The sequence below is a fragment of the Zalophus californianus genome, chromosome 8, assembly GCF_009762305.2.
Source record: "Zalophus californianus isolate mZalCal1 chromosome 8, mZalCal1.pri.v2, whole genome shotgun sequence".
NCBI classification, from domain to species: Eukaryota; Metazoa; Chordata; class Mammalia; order Carnivora; family Otariidae; genus Zalophus; species Zalophus californianus.
The window spans coordinates 39,837,816-39,856,583 of NC_045602.1; the positions used below are offsets into that span (position 1 = coordinate 39,837,816).

An 18,768-nucleotide genomic window follows, 5' to 3' on the forward strand; every position below is an offset into this window, starting at 1 on the left:
ACTTCTCATATGTTAAGATTTAATGCCATTTAGTACTGTTACTAGAAGCCCTGCCTGAGAATGGTGGTGCTTAAAGTGTAAGAGATTCCTTTCTCTTGTGCATTTCCCACCATTGTCCATCTTGTGTGGGTTTGTGTCTGTGGGGGACAGGGCCATAGTCTGTTTGCATGTTTGAGTAGTGACAGTACATGCGTTTGTGTCGTGAAGTGGGTGTTAGTTGTAATAGATTCCTGTGTGCTTCTGTGTTAACCCAGGAAACTATAAATACCATGAGTAACATATATTTATAGGACCTACAGAGGCAGCTCAAATTATTTCTGCAGCAGGTGATGCACCGTCAGTCCCAGCCCCTGCGGTTCAGCATGAGGAATCTATAAAAACTGAGCACCCTGGAATTGGTGAAGGGCAACCCAAGCCTGCAGCTTCAGGTAGTTTATATTTGTGGTTTTATAAATGATTTGTTCATCAGAACTATTTAATGCCTAGGCAACCTCTAGACAGTCTGTAAGTACCCACTTATACTGGTTTTATTTCCAGACTTGCTTAGGGAATTTTTTAAAATTTCAGAGTCTGAGTAAATCTCTGAAAGCAAGAGGTTTAAGAGCTGATCCCTTATTTCTTCATGTTGGAATCATTGACTGATGATGTGGTTTTAGAATCCTAATGACAAAATGCCTTCAGTTGATAGAGCTGGCAGGTACAAACGATGGTGTTTTTGTATCCCTCTGAGCTATTGAAATTCTGTGCTGAAATTTGATTTCCTCTTATTTACTTATGCTGCAAGAGGAAGCATCCTCAACTTCTGTACGGGAGCGACCACCCGAAGAAGTTGCAGCTCGCCTTGCACAACAGGAAAAGCAAGAACAAGTTAAGATTGAGTGTATGTAAACCAGACGACTTCTGAAGCACTTTGGGTCATGTCCATCAGTTGCTGTCTTCTTCAGCCATCGGCACACGTTTCTCATCCATCAGCTAGTTTGGTTTCTTTAGTGGCATTTGTCTGTGTACCACCTTTATTTCATCATTTGTATTCTTTCCATTTAAACTTTTACCTGGGTAACAAAGGCTATTCTTAGTGTACAGTTGGAGAAAATTCCGAATAATACTTGTACTTAATCCATTTGTGTTTATTAGGGTTTGTGCTAAAGATTCTTTGTATTCTGTGGAACAGAAATTGTTTATGTTTTGGCAGCTTCCCTGAGAGTCTTTTAATTGCTCTGGTTTATTACCAGCTTCTGGACTCTCTCTAGTAGCCTCATTATCGGACATTGGTCACAGTGGAATGTTATACACATTGCCGGTTTCCAGCTAACTGAAGCATATTCCTTTTTAAGTTTCGATTTTATGTTAAACTTTTTGACGGTTTTAAAAAATGACACTAGATACCTAAAAATGTATTTTCTGGTCTTAAACAAGGTGCAGGGAGCATCATTTATTGTACTGGGCAGTATAGTGATGTCTCTGGAGGTAGGGGATATATAGCTTTTTCCTGGACTGAGAGCTGTTTGTTTTAAAGTCTTATGGCAGCTGTTTATAGTTGTTTGTTTCTCCCCATGTCTTATTTCTGCTTTTCTGTTTGTCTTGAGTGGTTCTTGTTTCCCTTCTAATGCTTTGGTTCTGCCCTACCCTGAGGAGGCAGGTTTGTTGAAATTATGTAAAGAGTAGAAGGGACAGAAGGAGTATAGGTGCAGGGCTTTAGTTTGGCTCCCTGGATTTTGTTTTTTGTTTTTTTTTTTATGTGTTCTTGTGAGTTTTGGCCATGGTTACAAATAATTGGGAATGTTGAGTATTCGACTTCTAAATAAGTGAAATATTTCTATATTTTTTTCCCACTTCCTAATTTTTCCTGAATTCTCTACTACAGCAAATCAAGATAATTTTTTATTCATATTTTTTTATTTTTCACTTTTCCCCTTTTATTATGTAGACACCTTGAAGTAAGTTGTACATTTAAGATTAGTGATGTCTGCTGTTTCATCATGCTCCCTTTTTTTTTGGTCCACTTCTTATCTTTCATTTTGGGTAAAGTGAAAATTGTAAGGATTTTGTCTGTCACCTCTTAGTTTTCTCCCAAGCTTTACTTTTAAAATGTGTGTGTTTGTAATTCTTGTCAAGAGTCAAAGCACCAGGGGCACCTGGTGGCTCAGTCGGTTAAGCATCTGCCTTTGGCTCAGGTCATGATCCCAGGGTCCTGGGATCAAGTCCCACATTGGACTCCCTGCTCAGCGGGAAGCCTGCTTCTCCCTCTACCCCTCCCCCCTGCTCGTGCTCTCTCTCTCTCTCTCTCTTACTCACTCTCTGCACACAGAATCAACAAGTGGAATTACATCAAACTAAAAAAGCTTTTGTACAGCAAAAGAAACAACTAACAAAACAAAAAGGCATCCTGTGGAATAGGCGAGACTATTTGCAAACCATATGTCTGATAAGGGGTTAATACCCAAAATATATATGGAACTCCTACAACTGAATAGCGGAAACAAAACAAAATAAGAAAGAAAGGGGGGGAAAGGAGGAATCAAAGTACAGTGAGTAGACCTGAAGAAGACTTGGAGCCTGTGGGCCACTGTGAAGTGATTTACTGTTCCCTGTGCTCTCATGTCTTCCCCACCCCGCCAACTCATGCATGTTCCCTCCCTGCCTCCTTTTCTCTTTGTACCCCTCTCTTCATATCCCCTGTGCCTTCAGGTGAACCTCAGTCTGACGCTCGTGGTGTGGTATTTTCTCATCATCAACTTTCTCCTTTTATCTCCGTTGCCCAGGTACTGCAGGTGGTTCAGAGGTTCCATTTGTTCATCTCTAGCTTATGCTTCTTTTGCTCAAAATCACCTTCTGTTTTTGTTTTACCAGCCAAACATATTTCCCTTTTTAAATCATCTGATATGCGATAAATTAGTCTTCTCACTGGCTTTCTTTCTTCAGATGACCATTTTGCCGTTTTAGTATTATGTCTGGAATCATCCCTTGCTTTATTTTTTTTTAAATTAGGTTTCTTTTTGATTCCTGAAGCAGCATATAGAAATATGATCTTAATAGGTTGTAGCCTCTTGCATCTTGAGATATGGCTGTTTCTTGAGTTCTCTTACGGAAAACACTGTCCCTTCCCAAACCACCTTTTCTTTTTTGTTGCCATGTTTCCTTATCTTTTTCTTCCTCTTGTCTGTCTGTTATCTCCTTATATCTTGGTGATATAAGTTGCTCTGAGTATCCCTTCATGCTGAGGAGATACTCTTTTTCCCTGTGGATCTGTACTATCATTTAAACTGAAAAATGCTGGTGGTTATACTGAATTTATAGCCTCTAGTAGCTAAAAGGGGCTGAACAGTGCCTTAAACTTTGTTCCTCCCATTTGAAGTATATGCTAGCCTTCTTTAAGCAATTTTTTGTCTTAAAAAAAAACCCAAAACACTTTCTATTTTAAAAAAAATTCAGTTGTATATAAAGGTAAAAATAGTATAATGAATCCCCATAGGTCTCTCCACCAGATTTAGTAATTACTAACATTTTACCATACTTTCCAATGAAACGGATTCTCTAAATCTGTGTGTTTTTGTTTTTTACATTTTTGAGGAAATGCAAAAGAAGACTCAGTAGGAGAAGAAGGGAAGTTTACATTAAAGTTATTTAAGAGGGAGGGATTTGTTATTTTAACTGTTCTGTGTATTTCAGCTGTAGCCAGGAGCTTAGAAGATGCTCTGAGCCAAACTGCTCACATCACTCAACAGGCCATTATAGCTCAGAATGCTGCGGTGCAGGCTGTCAATGCGCACTCCAACATCTTGAAAGCAGCCATGGACAATTCTGAGGTGAGCCAAAGAATGGATGGACATGTAGTACTTAAGACTGATTTCTTCTAGTATGGGCTTTCTCCCACTAAGTGAAGACTATCTAGAGTAACTTTTTAAAAAATATTTATTTATTTGAGAGAGAGCAAGCGAGAACACAGGCAGGGGGAACGACAAGCAGACTCCCCGCTGAGCAGGGAGCCAGATGCGGGGCTTGATCCCAGGCCCCTGGGATCACGACCTGAGCCAAAGGCAGACGCTTAACCAACTGAGCCACCCAGGCGCCCCTAGAGTAACTTTTTTTAAATAAACAAGGCAGGAAAAATCTTTGCATGTTGTTTTTAATGAGTTTATTACAGTGCTTTATCTCACAACAATACGGTACAAGAATGAGTTCCTATTTGCTTTCATATCTTAATAGTGCTTGAATATTATTTGCTTTTTTTGCTTTAAAATTGCCAACCATTTTTAATTTAATTTTTTAATTTTAAATTTTAATTTTTTTGCCAATCATTTTTTCAAATACACTTTTTACTTTAAGGTACTTTTAGATTGTCACACAGTTATAAGAAATAATACCATTTTCTCTTGATTTTGGCTCAGGTCATGATCTCAGGGTCATGAGATCCAGCATGGAGCCCCACATCTGGCTCTGAGCTGGGCATGGAGCTAGCCTGCTTAAGATTCTCCTTCTCCCTCTGCCCGTGCTCCCCGCCACCCCCCGCCCCACCTCTCACACACTCTCAAAAAAAAAAAAAAATAGAGATCCCATGTACCTCCAAATACCAGCTATTTTATTATTTTTATTTGTTTGTTTGTTGGGTGTGGAACCCAGCATATTCATGACCCTGAGATCAAGACGTAAGCTGAGATCAAGAGTCGGATGCTTAACTGACTGAACCACCCAGGTGCCCCAAAACCAGCTATTTTAAATGCTTGTGTTGATTATTTAACTTATATTGAGCACATAAGAGAATAAAGTAATTACACTGATTTAAAACTGTAATACTGGGACTTAAATTTTTTTTAATAATTACATTCAGTTATTCAGTGTATAAAAATATATCTAGACACCAAGTCGTTTAAAGAGTAAAAATAAATACATAAACTGTGAATCTCAGGGATCAGGATCTTGTGCCATAAGTAAAGTTACTTTGCCACTATAACTGTGTGCTTTTTACAGAATTTAAACACACTTCACATTGTTTTAGTCCTATACACATACATCACAAAAAAGTTAGAGCTCTGATGTAAACAGCTAGAAATTACAACCTTTAAAAAAAAAAACCAACTTAAAATTCTGGTTTATTCAGTGTCCAACAAAAAAATTTAAATTTCAGTCAGAGTTCAGTCAGGAAAGTGGAAACTACACGGAGAATACTTAATATTTTGGTTATACAGGTGTGGGAAGGCTGTAAGTTCTGGAGTATCAGGAATTTGGGTTCAAACCGAAATAGACCGGTATGTTTCAGAAGAGCACTGATTAGAAGCTTTAAATGTCAATGGTATTACTTTGGTGAAACGCTACGTAAGAGGGTATTTCCTCTTCGCAATGAATGCACAGTATGTAATGCATGCGGATTAGATAGTATGAAATCTATTAAAATCAAGATTTTACAACTAAAGGACATCTTACGGTAGTGGTTAACTAGATTAGGGGATATTAGCTGGTGTTATAAAATTATCAGAAACATGAATGAACACGTTTTGAAATGTTAAAAATGGATTCCAACTTGTGTAAAAAAAAAAAAACTGGTGGTGCACAAAGGCTCTTACAATAGATACAGAATTACTTTCTCAAAACAGTGTTTGGAAACCATTGGTCGTGGCTTGATAGTAGGGGAACCTAGTGTCTATTCTACAGAACAGCTTATCCTTGGACCTCTAAAGATTTTCAAAGAGGACTTTTGTGTGTGTGTATATATATATATAATTAACATTTTATAAAATTCAGCTCAAGGAGGGGGTGGATTTGACAATAGTTGATTTTTACCAGTTACAGAGGGTCATTTTTTAGGATAATGTTTTGTAAGGACTGTACAAATGTATAAACTTTCTACTTATTCTTAAACTGATTTTGGTAGACCTGTAATTAAGAGAAGTTTAAATATTGGTGCTTCATTAGCACCAATATTTCAAGAATAGTCAACAAACAATTGATAGTTATTGTTCTTATTAACCTTTTCTGCTTCATAATATCCTTTTGTGAATCTAATAAAAATATCATCTCTCCTTAGAAAATGCTGATATGCGCTAGAACACAGTCTTTTATAGTTTTGATGGTTGGTATTGAGGGGGTTGTTGATGGGGTTCATGGACTTCTTTGGTTCTAACCATGAACCTTAGATGAAGAGACCCTACTCTGAAGAAATGTCGTATATAAGTTTTTACCTTTGAATTTAATGCCCTTGTTTCTAAATTTAGCCACGTTGGTGTATCCTATGACTGTATTGGTGGTTATTCATGTTTGTGTAAGTAAAACCTTTTGTTTAGATTGCAGGTGAGAAGAAGTCGGCTCAGTGGCGCACAGTGGAGGGTGCATTGAAGGAACGCAGAAAGGCAGTCGATGAGGCTGCTGATGCCCTTCTTAAAGCCAAGTAATTACTCATGGACTTTAACAAGTAATTAGGGCCTCCTGGTGGCTTTCTTTGGGTTGGGTTTTTCTTTGTACTGTCAGTATGGAAAGAGGAGGCAGAGAAACCCTTCGCCTTCACCTCTACTTGATCTCTATTGGTGTCAGGACCACAGAGGTTTAAAAAGGAGGGAGGGAATAAAATATAATTAGGCCAAAGTAAATTTGGCAGAAACCTATATAAAGGATCTTGTATAAAAAGCCGTTTTTCTTTTAGGTGATGTATCTCGACAGATTTACTGAGGCTCTGCCATAATTTCAGGATTTTTCAGGGGTGGTTTGGGCAGTTTTATCAGAATTTTGAGAGTATGTTTGAGAGTATGTCTTTTTGTCTTAGCTATCAAAGTACCCAGTACCTCATCTAGTTTTATGCCACCCTGACCTTGATTCCTGGAATTTGGCTAAAACTAGGATCAAGCAAGCCAAGTATCAAATCAGCCTCTGATGATGGAAACCTACATGTGACTAAAGGGTCTCTTCAACCTCTCATTTTGGAATCACTGTCATTCAAAATTTTGGTGTCTTTTTTTTTTTTTTTTAAAGATTTTGTTTATTTGACAGAGAGACACAGCGAGAGAAGGAACACAAGCAGGGAGAGTGGGAGGGGGAGTAGCAGGCTTCCTGCGGACCGGGGACATTCGTGTCATTTTTAATAAAATATATTCATAGAGAAAGAGAAGTCTTCTAATTCAAGCCAGCATATCTTTTAGGAGATTTAAGACATTATGCTCACATCACTAAACCTTGAGTCGGGGCTCTTGAGTTCTGTTTTTTGTGGTGGGTAGGCCACAGTTCATCCAATTTGTGAAACATTCTGAATCATGAGGGCTCCTCGAGACCGAGCTATATTTGCTCAGTGAGCTCCTTGACTTCCTCCCTTGCTTCCGCCTTCTTTAAGCTCTCTCTCAGCTGAAGGGGAATCAGCCTAATCCATACAAAAGATGCCATTTATTGAGTGCACTCAATGGGACAGGCACTGTGCCAGGTACTTCTCTTTAATTACTTCTAATCCCCATACAAGGGTGAGCACCAAAGGAGAGGCTGATCTGGGAGTTGGATCCAGGTTTTCCTAGTTCTGAAGCCTGTGTATTTCCCTCTACACCATGCTCCTTCTCTGGTTCACGCTAGTAAATCTAGCTTCTGACCAAGCTGTTCTCAGTTGTTAGTAAGGAAAGCTTCTCTGCCTGTATTGTGAAAAGACACTGAGTAATTTTTTTCAAATTGTATTTTGTTCATAGACTCTTAACAGTTGTATGCTGTATTTACATCAAGCTCTGCTAAAGTTGATGAGGAAGAATACTAAATCTTTGTTTTGCTTTATTGGTTTCCAGAGAAGAGCTAGAGAAGATGAAGAGTGTAATTGAAAATGCAAAGAAAGAAGAGGTTCCTGGGGCCAAATCTCATATAACTGCCGCAGAGGGGAAACTTCACAACATGATAGTTGATCTGGATAATGTGGTCCAAAAGGTGCGTTTCTTAGGTCTTTTACAGCATTAAAAAAATTTTGTTTTTAAAATATTTATTTGAGAAACAGTGAAAGTGAGAGAAATCACAAATGGAGAGGGAGAAGCAAACTCGCCGTAGAGCAGAGAGCCCGATGCAGGGCTTGATTCCAGGACCCCAAGTTCATGACCTGAGCTGAAGGTAGACGCTAAACCGACTGAGCCACTCAGGCGGCCCGCATTTTGAAATTTATAAATACAATCCTTTAATCAAAGGATTTGAAGAATTCAGGAAAATAATAAGATTCCTTTCTTTCTCCCTTTTCCCCTGCAAAGAATAGAAGTTGTTAATTAATTTTAAAAACTTATCTTGGGCACAAAGTGGATAATCCATTATTGTCAATACTTTTTATAATAGGTAATATTTTTGGTCATGCCTCTTAAATGAAAATTTTAATTTTGTAGCAGATCTTCTGTCTGCACTAACGTAGTCTGTATGGGTAGTTTCCTGTGACCAGAGAAAGAGGGACACGGGCATAGTAAGATGGTAAAGGGCTTGTCTGAATTACAAGGCTTATATTCCTTTTTCTGAGCTTTAGCTTTCTCTCTATATATTATTTATGTATTCCCAGCCAACATATAAATACATGAATATAATTTCTTTTTTTTGGATGGTGATGGTAATTTCTGTTCACTTTAACCACATACCCCCTGTATTTGTTCAGGTCAAAGCAGCTCAGTCTGAGGCTAAGGTTGTATCTCAGTATCATGAACTGGTGGTCCAAGCCCGGGATGACTTTAAACGGGAACTGGACAGTATTACCCCAGAAGTCTTGCCAGGGTGGAAGGGGATGAGTAAGTACTACTGAAGTGTTGGTACTTTACTGTTTTTGTGTTTTAACAGCTGTTCGGCTAAACTTGCTTTAACTCCATTCATCGAATCCAAACACCTCTGGTATGCATATCTCATTTGGTGACAGTACAGTGTTTTCCACATTTTATTTCCGTCATAGCCATGATAGGTGACAGTGCTCCCATGGTTTTAGCTATGGTGGACACAAGTTCCAGCCAGTGTTTGATTCCAGAACCAGTGGTTCTCTTCACGTCTCTGCTACTCAGGAATAAAAAACTTTAAAATTATATAATTTTAACCTTAAATCTATTAGAATATTTTATATATATACATGTAAAATTATTCAAAGCCGTTGGTACTTTAAAAATATTTGTAATGAATTAAGGCACGCCTCAGGACTGCTCTGTGACAACATTATGGTTGAAAACGGCCTTGGTGAGAAGGAAATCATCTGTATGACTGTCTACTTGCAAATATCTCAGAATGCAGGGAACTTTGTTAACTTTGTTTTATACAGTGTAACTGCAGAGAATAGTCACATTTTCCTGAAGTGCTCTGAGAGTACTAACAGTCACATAAATTACCAGTCTTAATAAATTCAAAATACTCTTGAAATGCTGCTGTCTGTTAGAAGCTGAACATCAGGTAGGAACTGAACTGGTGTTCTAGGCCCCTGGGCTTCGGTCAGAATGTATATACTACCTGATCCAACTGGTTAACTCCTAGGTATGTGCTTAAGAAGACACACAGCTGCTCAAGGAGACTCATGAAAATATTCATAGCAGCCCTGTATTTGTAAGAGCAGAAAAATCAGAAACTGCTAAATGTGCCTCCCATGTGGCAGTATAAATGAATGAACCAAAACTACATCTCTTAAACATAAATGTTAAGAGAAAAAGTTGCAGAAGAATACGTAGAGTAGGATACCACTTACATGAAGCTTAAAAATAAGCAAAACAAAACAATGTGTTGTTTTAGGCTGTGTGTGTGTGTGTGTGTGTGTGTGTGTATATATATAAAATCTAAAAAAAAATGAATTGTAAACACTATATTTAGAGGTAGTGGTTACCACTGTAGCAGGGAGGGAGGGGGAGCCTTTAGGGGGAGCCTAGGAGGATGTTGCCAGGATGGGAAAATGAAGTGCAGGTTGTAGATTGTCATTATTACCAGGGGACAGTTCCTTTACTGCTATAGACTAGTATATATAGTCCTATTTATGTGCCTTGTTGAGGCTGACATCTCATTTTCTTCATCTTGCCAATTTTTCCTGCAACACTGGGACAGATTCCTGTTTTTTTGGTCTAATACCAGATTAAGTAGTTGACTTTTAGAGCCATTTGGTGTGAAAAATACCTGTCTTTGAACTTTTTGAATTCAAGGGTCATGCCCATGATGTTAAGCTCATGCTGAGAGGCAGGAGACTGGCTGTGGTTCCCCTTTCCTGTCACTGTGTCCTCAAGGTGGTGCTGCTTGTGATAGAATATTGATTTCTTAAGTATTTGAAATGTTGGAGAGGCCTGGTACTGAGAACAGAGTCCAGACTGGGACTTAGTGAAATACGCTAAGTAAGTTCTAATGGGGGGCAGGGGTTTCTGTGTAAAAACTAAGTTGATTGCTTTATCAAAAATACAGATGAGCTCCTGGAAACCAAAGCTACTTTTAATATGAATGACTCTCTTATTTTGTAAAATGTTAGCATTTACCTTGATTTATATTGCCTATGTCCTTTTACGTTTTAGGAAATAAACTCTGTTGTTTTGCTTATGCTTGTTCTACTACTGGTAGTAGAAAAAGTTTCTTGTTCCCCATTTCTTTTTGGATATTCCTATTTAGATTAATAATTGAAATATGTATGTTCTTTTTTTCAAACTCTTCTTTTTCTTTGTAGGTATTTCTGACCTGGGTGAGTAATTTTGTGTGTTTTAAATTTAAAGACTTTTTTTTTTTTTTAAAGATTTTATTTATCTGAGAGAGAGAATGAGAGAGAGCACGAGAGGGAAGAGGGTCAGAGGGAGAAGCTGAGCAGGGAGCCCGATGCGGGACTCGATCCCGGGACTCCAGGATCATGACCTAAGCCGAAGGCAGTCGCTTAACCAACTGAGCCACCCAGGCACCCTAAAGGCTTTTGTTTTGTGTCTTAAAATACTGAAGTCTTTTTATTTGCCTATGATTCTTATACTAAAGCATCTAAATAATTTATAACAGAATTACATTGCATGTGATAAATCTGATTCGGATGTTTTGGGCATCTAGGTGCTCTCAGGAACAAATGTTTCAGTGACTGGAAACCTGTAGATAGAGATACGTATATATTTTAAGCTTTCATTTTGTAAAATTTCAAACATTGAAAAGTAGGAGGAAACTATAATCTCATTGATCCATAACCCAACGTCAGCAATTGTCAACACATGGCTAGTTTTTGTCACTTATTTCCCCAGTTTATATTGAATCAGATTCCAAATATCATATATCCTTTTCAGTTGTAAATAATTTCCATATGTTTTTTAAAAAAACATAAATCACTCTATCCTTATCACACCTAAAACAATAATTCCTTAATGTCATCATATGTCTATTTAGTGTTAAGTTATCCCCAATCATTTTGTAGAAAGAGGTTTTTAGTTGTTTTATTTCAGTCAGTATCCAGAGGAGCTACACGTCTTGAATTTGGTCAGTAAGTCTCTTAATCCCCACTTTGTTTTTTGCTTCTCAGTTCTTTAATTGTGGAATTGAGTCATTTATCATGTAGTATTTCCCACACTCTGGATTTTGCTGTTAAAGCTATAATTCTTAACCTATAGTAATGTGTCAGAATACTTTTGGAATGTGAGATTTGAAAACAAAACACATGCTTAAGCCTAAATCAGAATCTTCTGGCGTGTGTATTTTAAAAAGTTTGACAAGTGATTCTAATGGACAGCTCTGGTTGCACATCATTGTCCTGGGTAACACCATCTGTTTAAGAAAAGGTATACAAACTCTTACTAGAGAAAAGTCAGAGAATCTGAATTTGAGATTTAACAGAAAAGAATATTAGGATGCCTTTTATGATGAATCACAGTTATGCATGAACGAAAATATAGAAGTGTATATATGTAAACTGTCTTTAGAGGCAAAATTAGAGTGAATTATAAAATCTATTTATATTTAGTTGAGATTGGAAGTAGTAATTGGGGTTCCTGGAAAAGAACTGATTATATACTTGAAGACCTACCTAAATTACTTCACTTGGGATTGAACATGCCTTAGTTGGACACAGGCTGTGAATTTCTCATGGCAGTGGAGAATCTAAATCTGCCTCAGAGGGTTAGCTACCCTTTGCTTTCTTTACAGCTGTTAAAATTACTATCACTTGAAGCAAGTACCTTGTAGATGTATAATTTTCGCTGGTGAAATCATTAACATTTTAATGTAATATTCTGTTTAGCTGACAAGCTGTCTACTGATGATCTGAACTCCCTGATTGCTCATGCACATCGCCGCATTGACCAGCTAAACAGAGAGCTAGCAGAACAGAAAGCCACAGAGAAGCAGCACATTGCACTAGCCTTGGAAAAACAAAAGCTAGAAGAAAAGCGGGCATTTGACTCTGCAGTGGCAAAAGCATTAGAACATCACAGAAGTGAGATACAGGCGGAACAGGACAGAAAGGTAGAGGAAATGAGAAATTTAATGTCAATCAACTTGAATAGCTGCTTCTAGAGATAATACCAACAGTCATTGACTTTAAAATATTAGATGTAAATTGTGCCGACCCACCATTGAATGGAGCTTTGGCCCTTGTTCTAGTCAGAATTTCTAGGGAAGGATTGTTGTAGCAGAGTTTCTTTATGTTGAGCAGATGCAGAAGTGAAAGAAATAATAAGCCCTTGGTATCCAAGATTATCTACTTTATCTTTTCCTGGTAGAGCCTCTGTCCCCTAAAGCAGTGCTGAAAAAAAAATCTCTGTTAGATTCTGAGTGTCTTTTTCTCTGCCAGTGTTTTGGTTAAGAATGGATGAGATCACTCTTTTAGTCTTCTGTCAGGGCACGTCATGTATTAAATAGGTATCTCCGGGATGATTTGGGCACCTGAGTACTTATCCTCCCTTAAGTGAGCACTGCCTCCTCTGTGAAGTTCTTTCTTCCCTAGGCTGTCAGGACACCACACTCTCCTGGCCTTTCTCCCACCTTGCTGGCCACTCATTTACCCCCTTCTTTGCTCAGCCTCCCAAATAGGAGCATGTACTGGCCTTGGTTCTGAAACCTTTTATCCATCTAAACTGTCTCTGAGTGCTCTTATTTAGACCTGTGACTTAGACGGTTAAATCCTGTCCATCACGGGGACATTTATGTTGCTGGCTCTGGCCTCTGCCTTGCCTTCAGGTTCCTCCTGTCCAGCTGCTGGCTTGGTGTTTCTAGCTGGCTTTTCAGTAGTAGTTTGAAACTCAGCTTGTCCAAAACAGATTTCTTGACTGTCCCCAACCTGTCTCCCAGCTGCTCAGCTTGTTTCTCTCTAAATCTTCCATCTACCCAGCGGCGCCTGGGTGGCTCAGTTGGTTAAGCGACTGCCTTCGGCTCAGGTCATGATCCTGGAGTCCCGGGATCGAGTCCCACATCAGGCTCCCTGCTCGGCAGGGAGTCTGCTTCTCCCTCTGACCCTCTTCCCTCTCGTGCTCTCTCTCTCATTCTCTCTCTCTCTCAAATAAATAAATAAAATCTTTAAAAAAAAAAAGAAATCATGCTTAGTTGTTCCTCTGTCAACTTTCACATCCATCCACTAACACATCCAAAGTAAATCCCAAGTTTGTCCATTTTCTCCAAGTCCAGATTATCATCATAACAGGTTCCCTGCTTTCTTTTTTTTTTATCCTTTTATTTTTAAGACTTATTTATTTATAAGGTGGGTATAGAGTGCAAGCTTGGGGAGGGGAAGAGGGAAAGAGAGCACAGAGCCCAAGGTGGGGCTTGACCCCAGGACCCTAAGATCATGACCTGAGCTGAAACCAAGAGTTGGCTGCGCAACCAGCTGTGCCCCCCAGGCGCCCCCAGGTTCCCTGTTTTCATAGCCATCTTTCTGTGTTTATTTACATGGCACTTGGTCCTCCTAAAACCATTCTGATCAGACACTAGGCTGCTGAACACCTTGCGCTGATGGCCCACTGCATTTAATATAAAATCCAAATTCTTAACCAATACCTTTTTAAAAGGCCTCTTGATCTCATTCCTGTTTGCTGTGAGCCAGACTTCCCTTAATTCCCTTATTGCCTGTATTTGCCAGGTGCCCTGGTTTTTTGTTTGGTTTCATACCTTCACTACTTATTCTGCTTTGGGGTGTTTGCTCTGCCTCGTACATTGTTAATGCTTCTTCTCTTTAAACCTTAGTTCTAAGCTTGGATGTCACCTCAGCAAGGCTTTTACTGTTCTTTCAATGCAGAGTCTCTGTAACTTTCTCTCACAGTCTGAGATGTCCGATTTATTTATTTACTGTCTGATCCCTCCATTGAATTGTACATGATACACATCCAAGCATATAGTAGGCACTGCCGGGCACAGGATTGGCACTTCATAAATACCTATGCATTGACTGAATGGGTTTATTCATTACTTCTGTTATTGCTGAGAAAAAGTAAGTTATGATATCCAGGTACTTAGTATTAAATAATTTGTAATGTGACCCATGGCTAATTGTTAGGCAAGATGTGATAGGCTTTTCGTATTTTTGGTTAGATCTGGGCTCTGTTGTGAATCTAAATTCACAGTTTCAGAGCAGTTTTCTTTGTTTAGAAAAAATTGTATAAAGTAACTGCCAGATAATTATTTTATATTTAATAATTCTTTACAGTAGGCATTATTATTCATAGATCACACAGATGGTTGTGGTGAAGCTGTGTTTGATCCCAGGTTGTAGTTCTTTTTTGCCATGAGTTGGGATTTGCTAATTGTCACAGGAGTGTGTGATTCAGGAAACGATAGTGTTCACCTTACATAAGATACAGCCTGGTGATATGGAGAAACCGAATTGGGGGCCAGAGAGACACCATTTGAAATCTGATTTTTGCCACAGCTGTGTGACCTTGTTTTTGAGTCACCTTCCAACGTTCAGCTTTCTGATGGATGTAAGAAAAGTTAGGAACGTGTCTACATGCGTGGCACTTCAGAGCGGCTCAGGACACGGAAGCTGCTATCATCCTTGCTGCTAGTCTTTCTCTTTTTCTAAAAGCAAATGTGGAGAATTGAGAACTAATCATTCCTGTGGTTTCACAGGTAGAGGAAGTCAGAGATGCCATGGAGAATGAAATGAGAACCCAGCTTCGCCGACAGGCTGCTGCCCACACTGATCACTTACGCGATGTCCTTAGGGTACAAGAGCAGGAACTGAAATACGAATTTGAACAGGTGAGGACCTGTGCGAGAGTATCAGAGGCCCTTCGGCCTCCCTTTCCCCTTTAAACGAACAGTCTCTCCTTTCCTTTTCATGTGCTCTGTATGTCATTCCCTCCGAGGGTATGGAAGCGTGGGCACCTAGCCTCGGTGCAGCGGGGCCTTTGTATATTTGTAACACTGCTGCCTTTTACAGAAAGATGTACCTATGTTGTTATTGATCATGTGTGTTTTGTATCTGTGTCCTAATTACTTGGAGCCTTCAAAGCTTTAGGGAGGGTTAGTACAGGGGGTTTCAGAAATGCAGATGATACTTGACCTGTGTAACTCCTGCTTTATCTCCACAAACTCCTATGGATTATGTGGTCCTGCTCAGATTTTTGTATCTGAGGAAACTTCCGAGAGAGATTAAGTTCGGAAATCACAGCAAGTTAGGGTAGCTTTAATCATAATTCGTTTCTATTCAGCAAGCCATTTATATTAACTTATTTTGTCTCACAAGAAGAGAATGAGGTTATCCACGTAAGGAGATCTTCCAGAAAATTGAATTTTATGCCAATATGAAAAGGTATTTTACTTTAAATTTATTTGATGGGTATTTTTCTGAGGAAAACATGAATATATAAGCTCTTGAATCAGGGATATTGAATACAGTTTAATCTATTGTGTTGGGGTGGCAGTACAGTTATTTTCTAAAGTTAGCATTTTCTCCTTTTGTAATAGCTTGCTTTCTTCTCCTCCTGGTCTGCTTTCTCTAATACTAGGTTCTGTCAGTAAATTTGTAGAAAATCACATACATCAGCTATGAGTTTTAGGAAATTTATGAGACCTTACACATAATGGAGGAGTTTCATGACAAATGTTTGGAGATTTTAAAGGCCCTCTTTGCTTGTGAGATGGCAGTTGCTGGAAGACTGTAGTGTCCCAATAAATGCCATGCATTGAAGTAGCACCACTCTTTTCTGGACACTGTTTATGTTTTATTTCAGGACCTGTCTGAGAAACTGGCTGAACAAGAGTTACAGTTCCGTCGGCTCAGTCAAGAGCAAGTTGACAACTTTACTCTGGATATAAACACTGCCTATGCCAGACTGAGAGGAATCGAACAGGCTGTTCAGAGTGAGCGCATGGGCCTCTTATAATTTTATTCAGTCCAACTTTTTTAGGATAATTTTTTGGTAGGACAGTGGGATACATGCATCAGCATTAGGGCATAAAGATGCTGAAGTCATGCTATTAAATTTTATTTCTGAGAAAATTAGCCCAGATTTGATACGTTTGGAACATAGAGCGTTTGTGAGAGGAAATTAAAAAGAATGTAAAATTAAATACTTGAAGGTTTACTCGGTGTGTGTAAAATTAAATACTTGAAGTTTTACTCGGTGTGTGATAGACTGGAGATCACCATTAACAAGGCAGGTAACCCAGTACACTTTGGTTATGTCTCATGTGTCCTGAGAGAAGCAAAAGGCCAGTATGTCCCCATGCTCGCCCTCTGGCTTTTGCCGACCTGTCTCCAGTCCTGGTTTGGAAGTGGTGGTTTGTTGGTTCCGCCCACCAGATGCACAGAGGTTATTCTGAGGCTTCTGTGTGCCACACTGAAGGGGAAATATCCTGACAGTAAGGATGTTGATAAAATGAGGTTTTTTTGGGGGGGTGTTCCAGAGCCTCTTTGTCAGATAAGTATAAAAATAAACTACTCATGAAATTCCAAGATCCAGTATTCCGTTAAGTTTACTTGAAGTGTGCCATTCCTTTGCAGGAAGTTTCTAATGGCATTAACAGAAGTCTTAAATGCCTAATTTAAGTATGTTTCTTTCTCAAATATTCTAAAATAAATACCTCTGAATTAGATACCATGTGTTGTCCTAGATGTGACAGAAAGAGGGTAAAAGAGACTCAGTTGTGCTTGTGCACATACATCTTTCCAGTTTTCTTCATGGTTTTACTAAAAACAAGTCCTCATCGGGGCACCTGGGTGGCTCAGTCAGTGGAGTGTCCGGCTCTTGATTTTAGCTCAGGTCATGATCTCACAGTCATGAGATCGAGCCCTGCGTTGGGCTCCGCACTGGGCGTGGAGCCTGCCCAGGATTCCCTCCCTCTGCCCCTGCCCCTCCCCTGCTCTCTCTCTTTAAAAAAAAAAAAGGGGGTGGGTTGCTCATCCTTAGGTTTGCCATAGTTGCCTCATGAAGAGGCCTGCTTCCTCAGAAAGAACACCCCAGAAATGGTGGTGGATGAGGTTGGAAGAGGCTCTCTCTGGCCCCGTCGTTCACACGTGTGGCTTTAGCCTGTTGAGGGTGCAGGGTGCATCAGATCTCTGGAGGTATGGAGAAGGACATATAGTCAGCTGGAGAGAAAAATGTTTTTCTTTGCCTTTCTTTTTCCTGCTAGGTCATGCAGTGGCTGAAGAGGAGGCGCGAAAAGCCCACCAGCTCTGGCTGTCGGTGGAGGCGCTCAAGTACAGCATGAAGACTGCATCTGCAGAGCTGCCCACTGTTCCACTGGGTAGTGCAGTCGAGGCCATCCGAGTCAGCTGTGCCGATAGTGAATTTGCCCAGGCTCTAACTGCAGCTATCCCTCCAGAGTCCCTGACCCGTGGGGTGTACAGTGAAGAGACCCTTAGAGCTCGTTTCTATGCTGTTCAAAAACTGGCCCGAAGGGTAGCAATGATTGATGAAACCAGAAATAGCTTATACCAATACTTCCTCTCCTACCTGCAGTCCTTGCTCTTATTCCCGCCTCAGCAACTGAAGCCACCCGCGGAGCTCAGCCCTGAGGATATAAACACTTTTAAATTACTGTCCTATGCTTCCTATTGCATTGAGCATGGTGATCTGGAGCTGGCAGCAAAGTTTGTCAATCAGCTGAAAGGGGAGTCCAGACGAGTGGCACAGGACTGGCTGAAGGAAGCCCGAATGACCCTAGAAACTAAACAGATAGTGGAGATCCTGACAGCGTACGCCAGCGCCGTAGGAATAGGAACCACTCAAGTGCAGCAAGAGTAAGGTCTAGGAAGAGTTTTGTAAAGTCATATTTTATGGGAAAGGGAATCAGCAGTGATACATGAAGGGTTTGCAACAGGGTTGCAGAATTGTCTAGAAAGGAGCAGGTTACAAGTACTGTTCTAAATGTTAACACCTGTTGCATTTATATTTCCACTTGCTGTCATGTCAGTGAACTCCAGGAGTATTTTCTTTGCAACTTGTGTAACATTTTCTGTTTTTCAGGTTTTACTGATCAGGCTTGTGAGCCAGTCAAAATAATGTTTGTGATCCCTGTGACTATTGATTTTTCCTTGGAGCAAACTGAATAAAACAAAAAGATGAAAACTGAGTAGCTTATCCCTTTTCAGAAAGTACCATTTCTAGTTTTGTTGTATGCGTAGACAATTTCCTTGAGAAGTGGCAGCAGCAGAGGTAGGAAATCCTGGGTACTGAGTTTCCAGGTCATGAATTGGGTTCCAGAAGTGCAAGGTCTGTTTTTGGCTTTGAAGGTTCTGGTGAACTGATTACTACTGGTCAAACTCAAGAGTGATGTACAAGGCACAACTGCCAAAATATTTATAATGGGAGATACAGCATTTCTAGTGATTAAAGGGCACTAGAAATAATAGTATCTGAAACTTTTAAAATTGCCACCGGAGGAAAAATTTATATTTTATATTGGGACCCAATATATACACACACCTGTGTG

General features: G+C 39.6%; 1 protein-coding gene across 7 annotated transcripts in view; it reads left to right on the forward strand.

Annotated features, from left to right (window-relative positions):
- Positions 1 to 18,408, forward strand: part of IMMT (inner membrane mitochondrial protein) — a 40,305-nt gene extending 21,897 nt beyond the window's left edge. For 2 of the 7 annotated variants that reach the window (XM_027621351.2, XM_027621350.2), the window contains 11 exons: positions 291 to 428; positions 785 to 880; positions 3,670 to 3,806; positions 6,279 to 6,382; positions 7,749 to 7,884; positions 8,585 to 8,714; positions 10,601 to 10,615; positions 12,140 to 12,363; positions 14,959 to 15,090; positions 16,065 to 16,194; positions 17,467 to 18,408. In XM_027621351.2, the coding sequence (XP_027477152.1) occupies positions 291 to 428; positions 785 to 880; positions 3,670 to 3,806; positions 6,279 to 6,382; positions 7,749 to 7,884; positions 8,585 to 8,714; positions 10,601 to 10,615; positions 12,140 to 12,363; positions 14,959 to 15,090; positions 16,065 to 16,194; positions 17,467 to 18,080 (1,856 nt within the window). In that variant the 3' untranslated portion in view covers positions 18,081 to 18,408. The remainder of the gene's footprint in view (positions 1 to 290; positions 429 to 784; positions 881 to 3,669; positions 3,807 to 6,278; positions 6,383 to 7,748; positions 7,885 to 8,584; positions 8,715 to 10,600; positions 10,616 to 12,139; positions 12,364 to 14,958; positions 15,091 to 16,064; positions 16,195 to 17,466) is intronic. The other 5 variants (XM_027621345.2, XM_027621344.2, XM_027621347.2 and 2 more) reach the window with 5 other exon arrangements.
- The last annotated feature ends 360 nt before the right edge of the window (positions 18,409 to 18,768 follow it).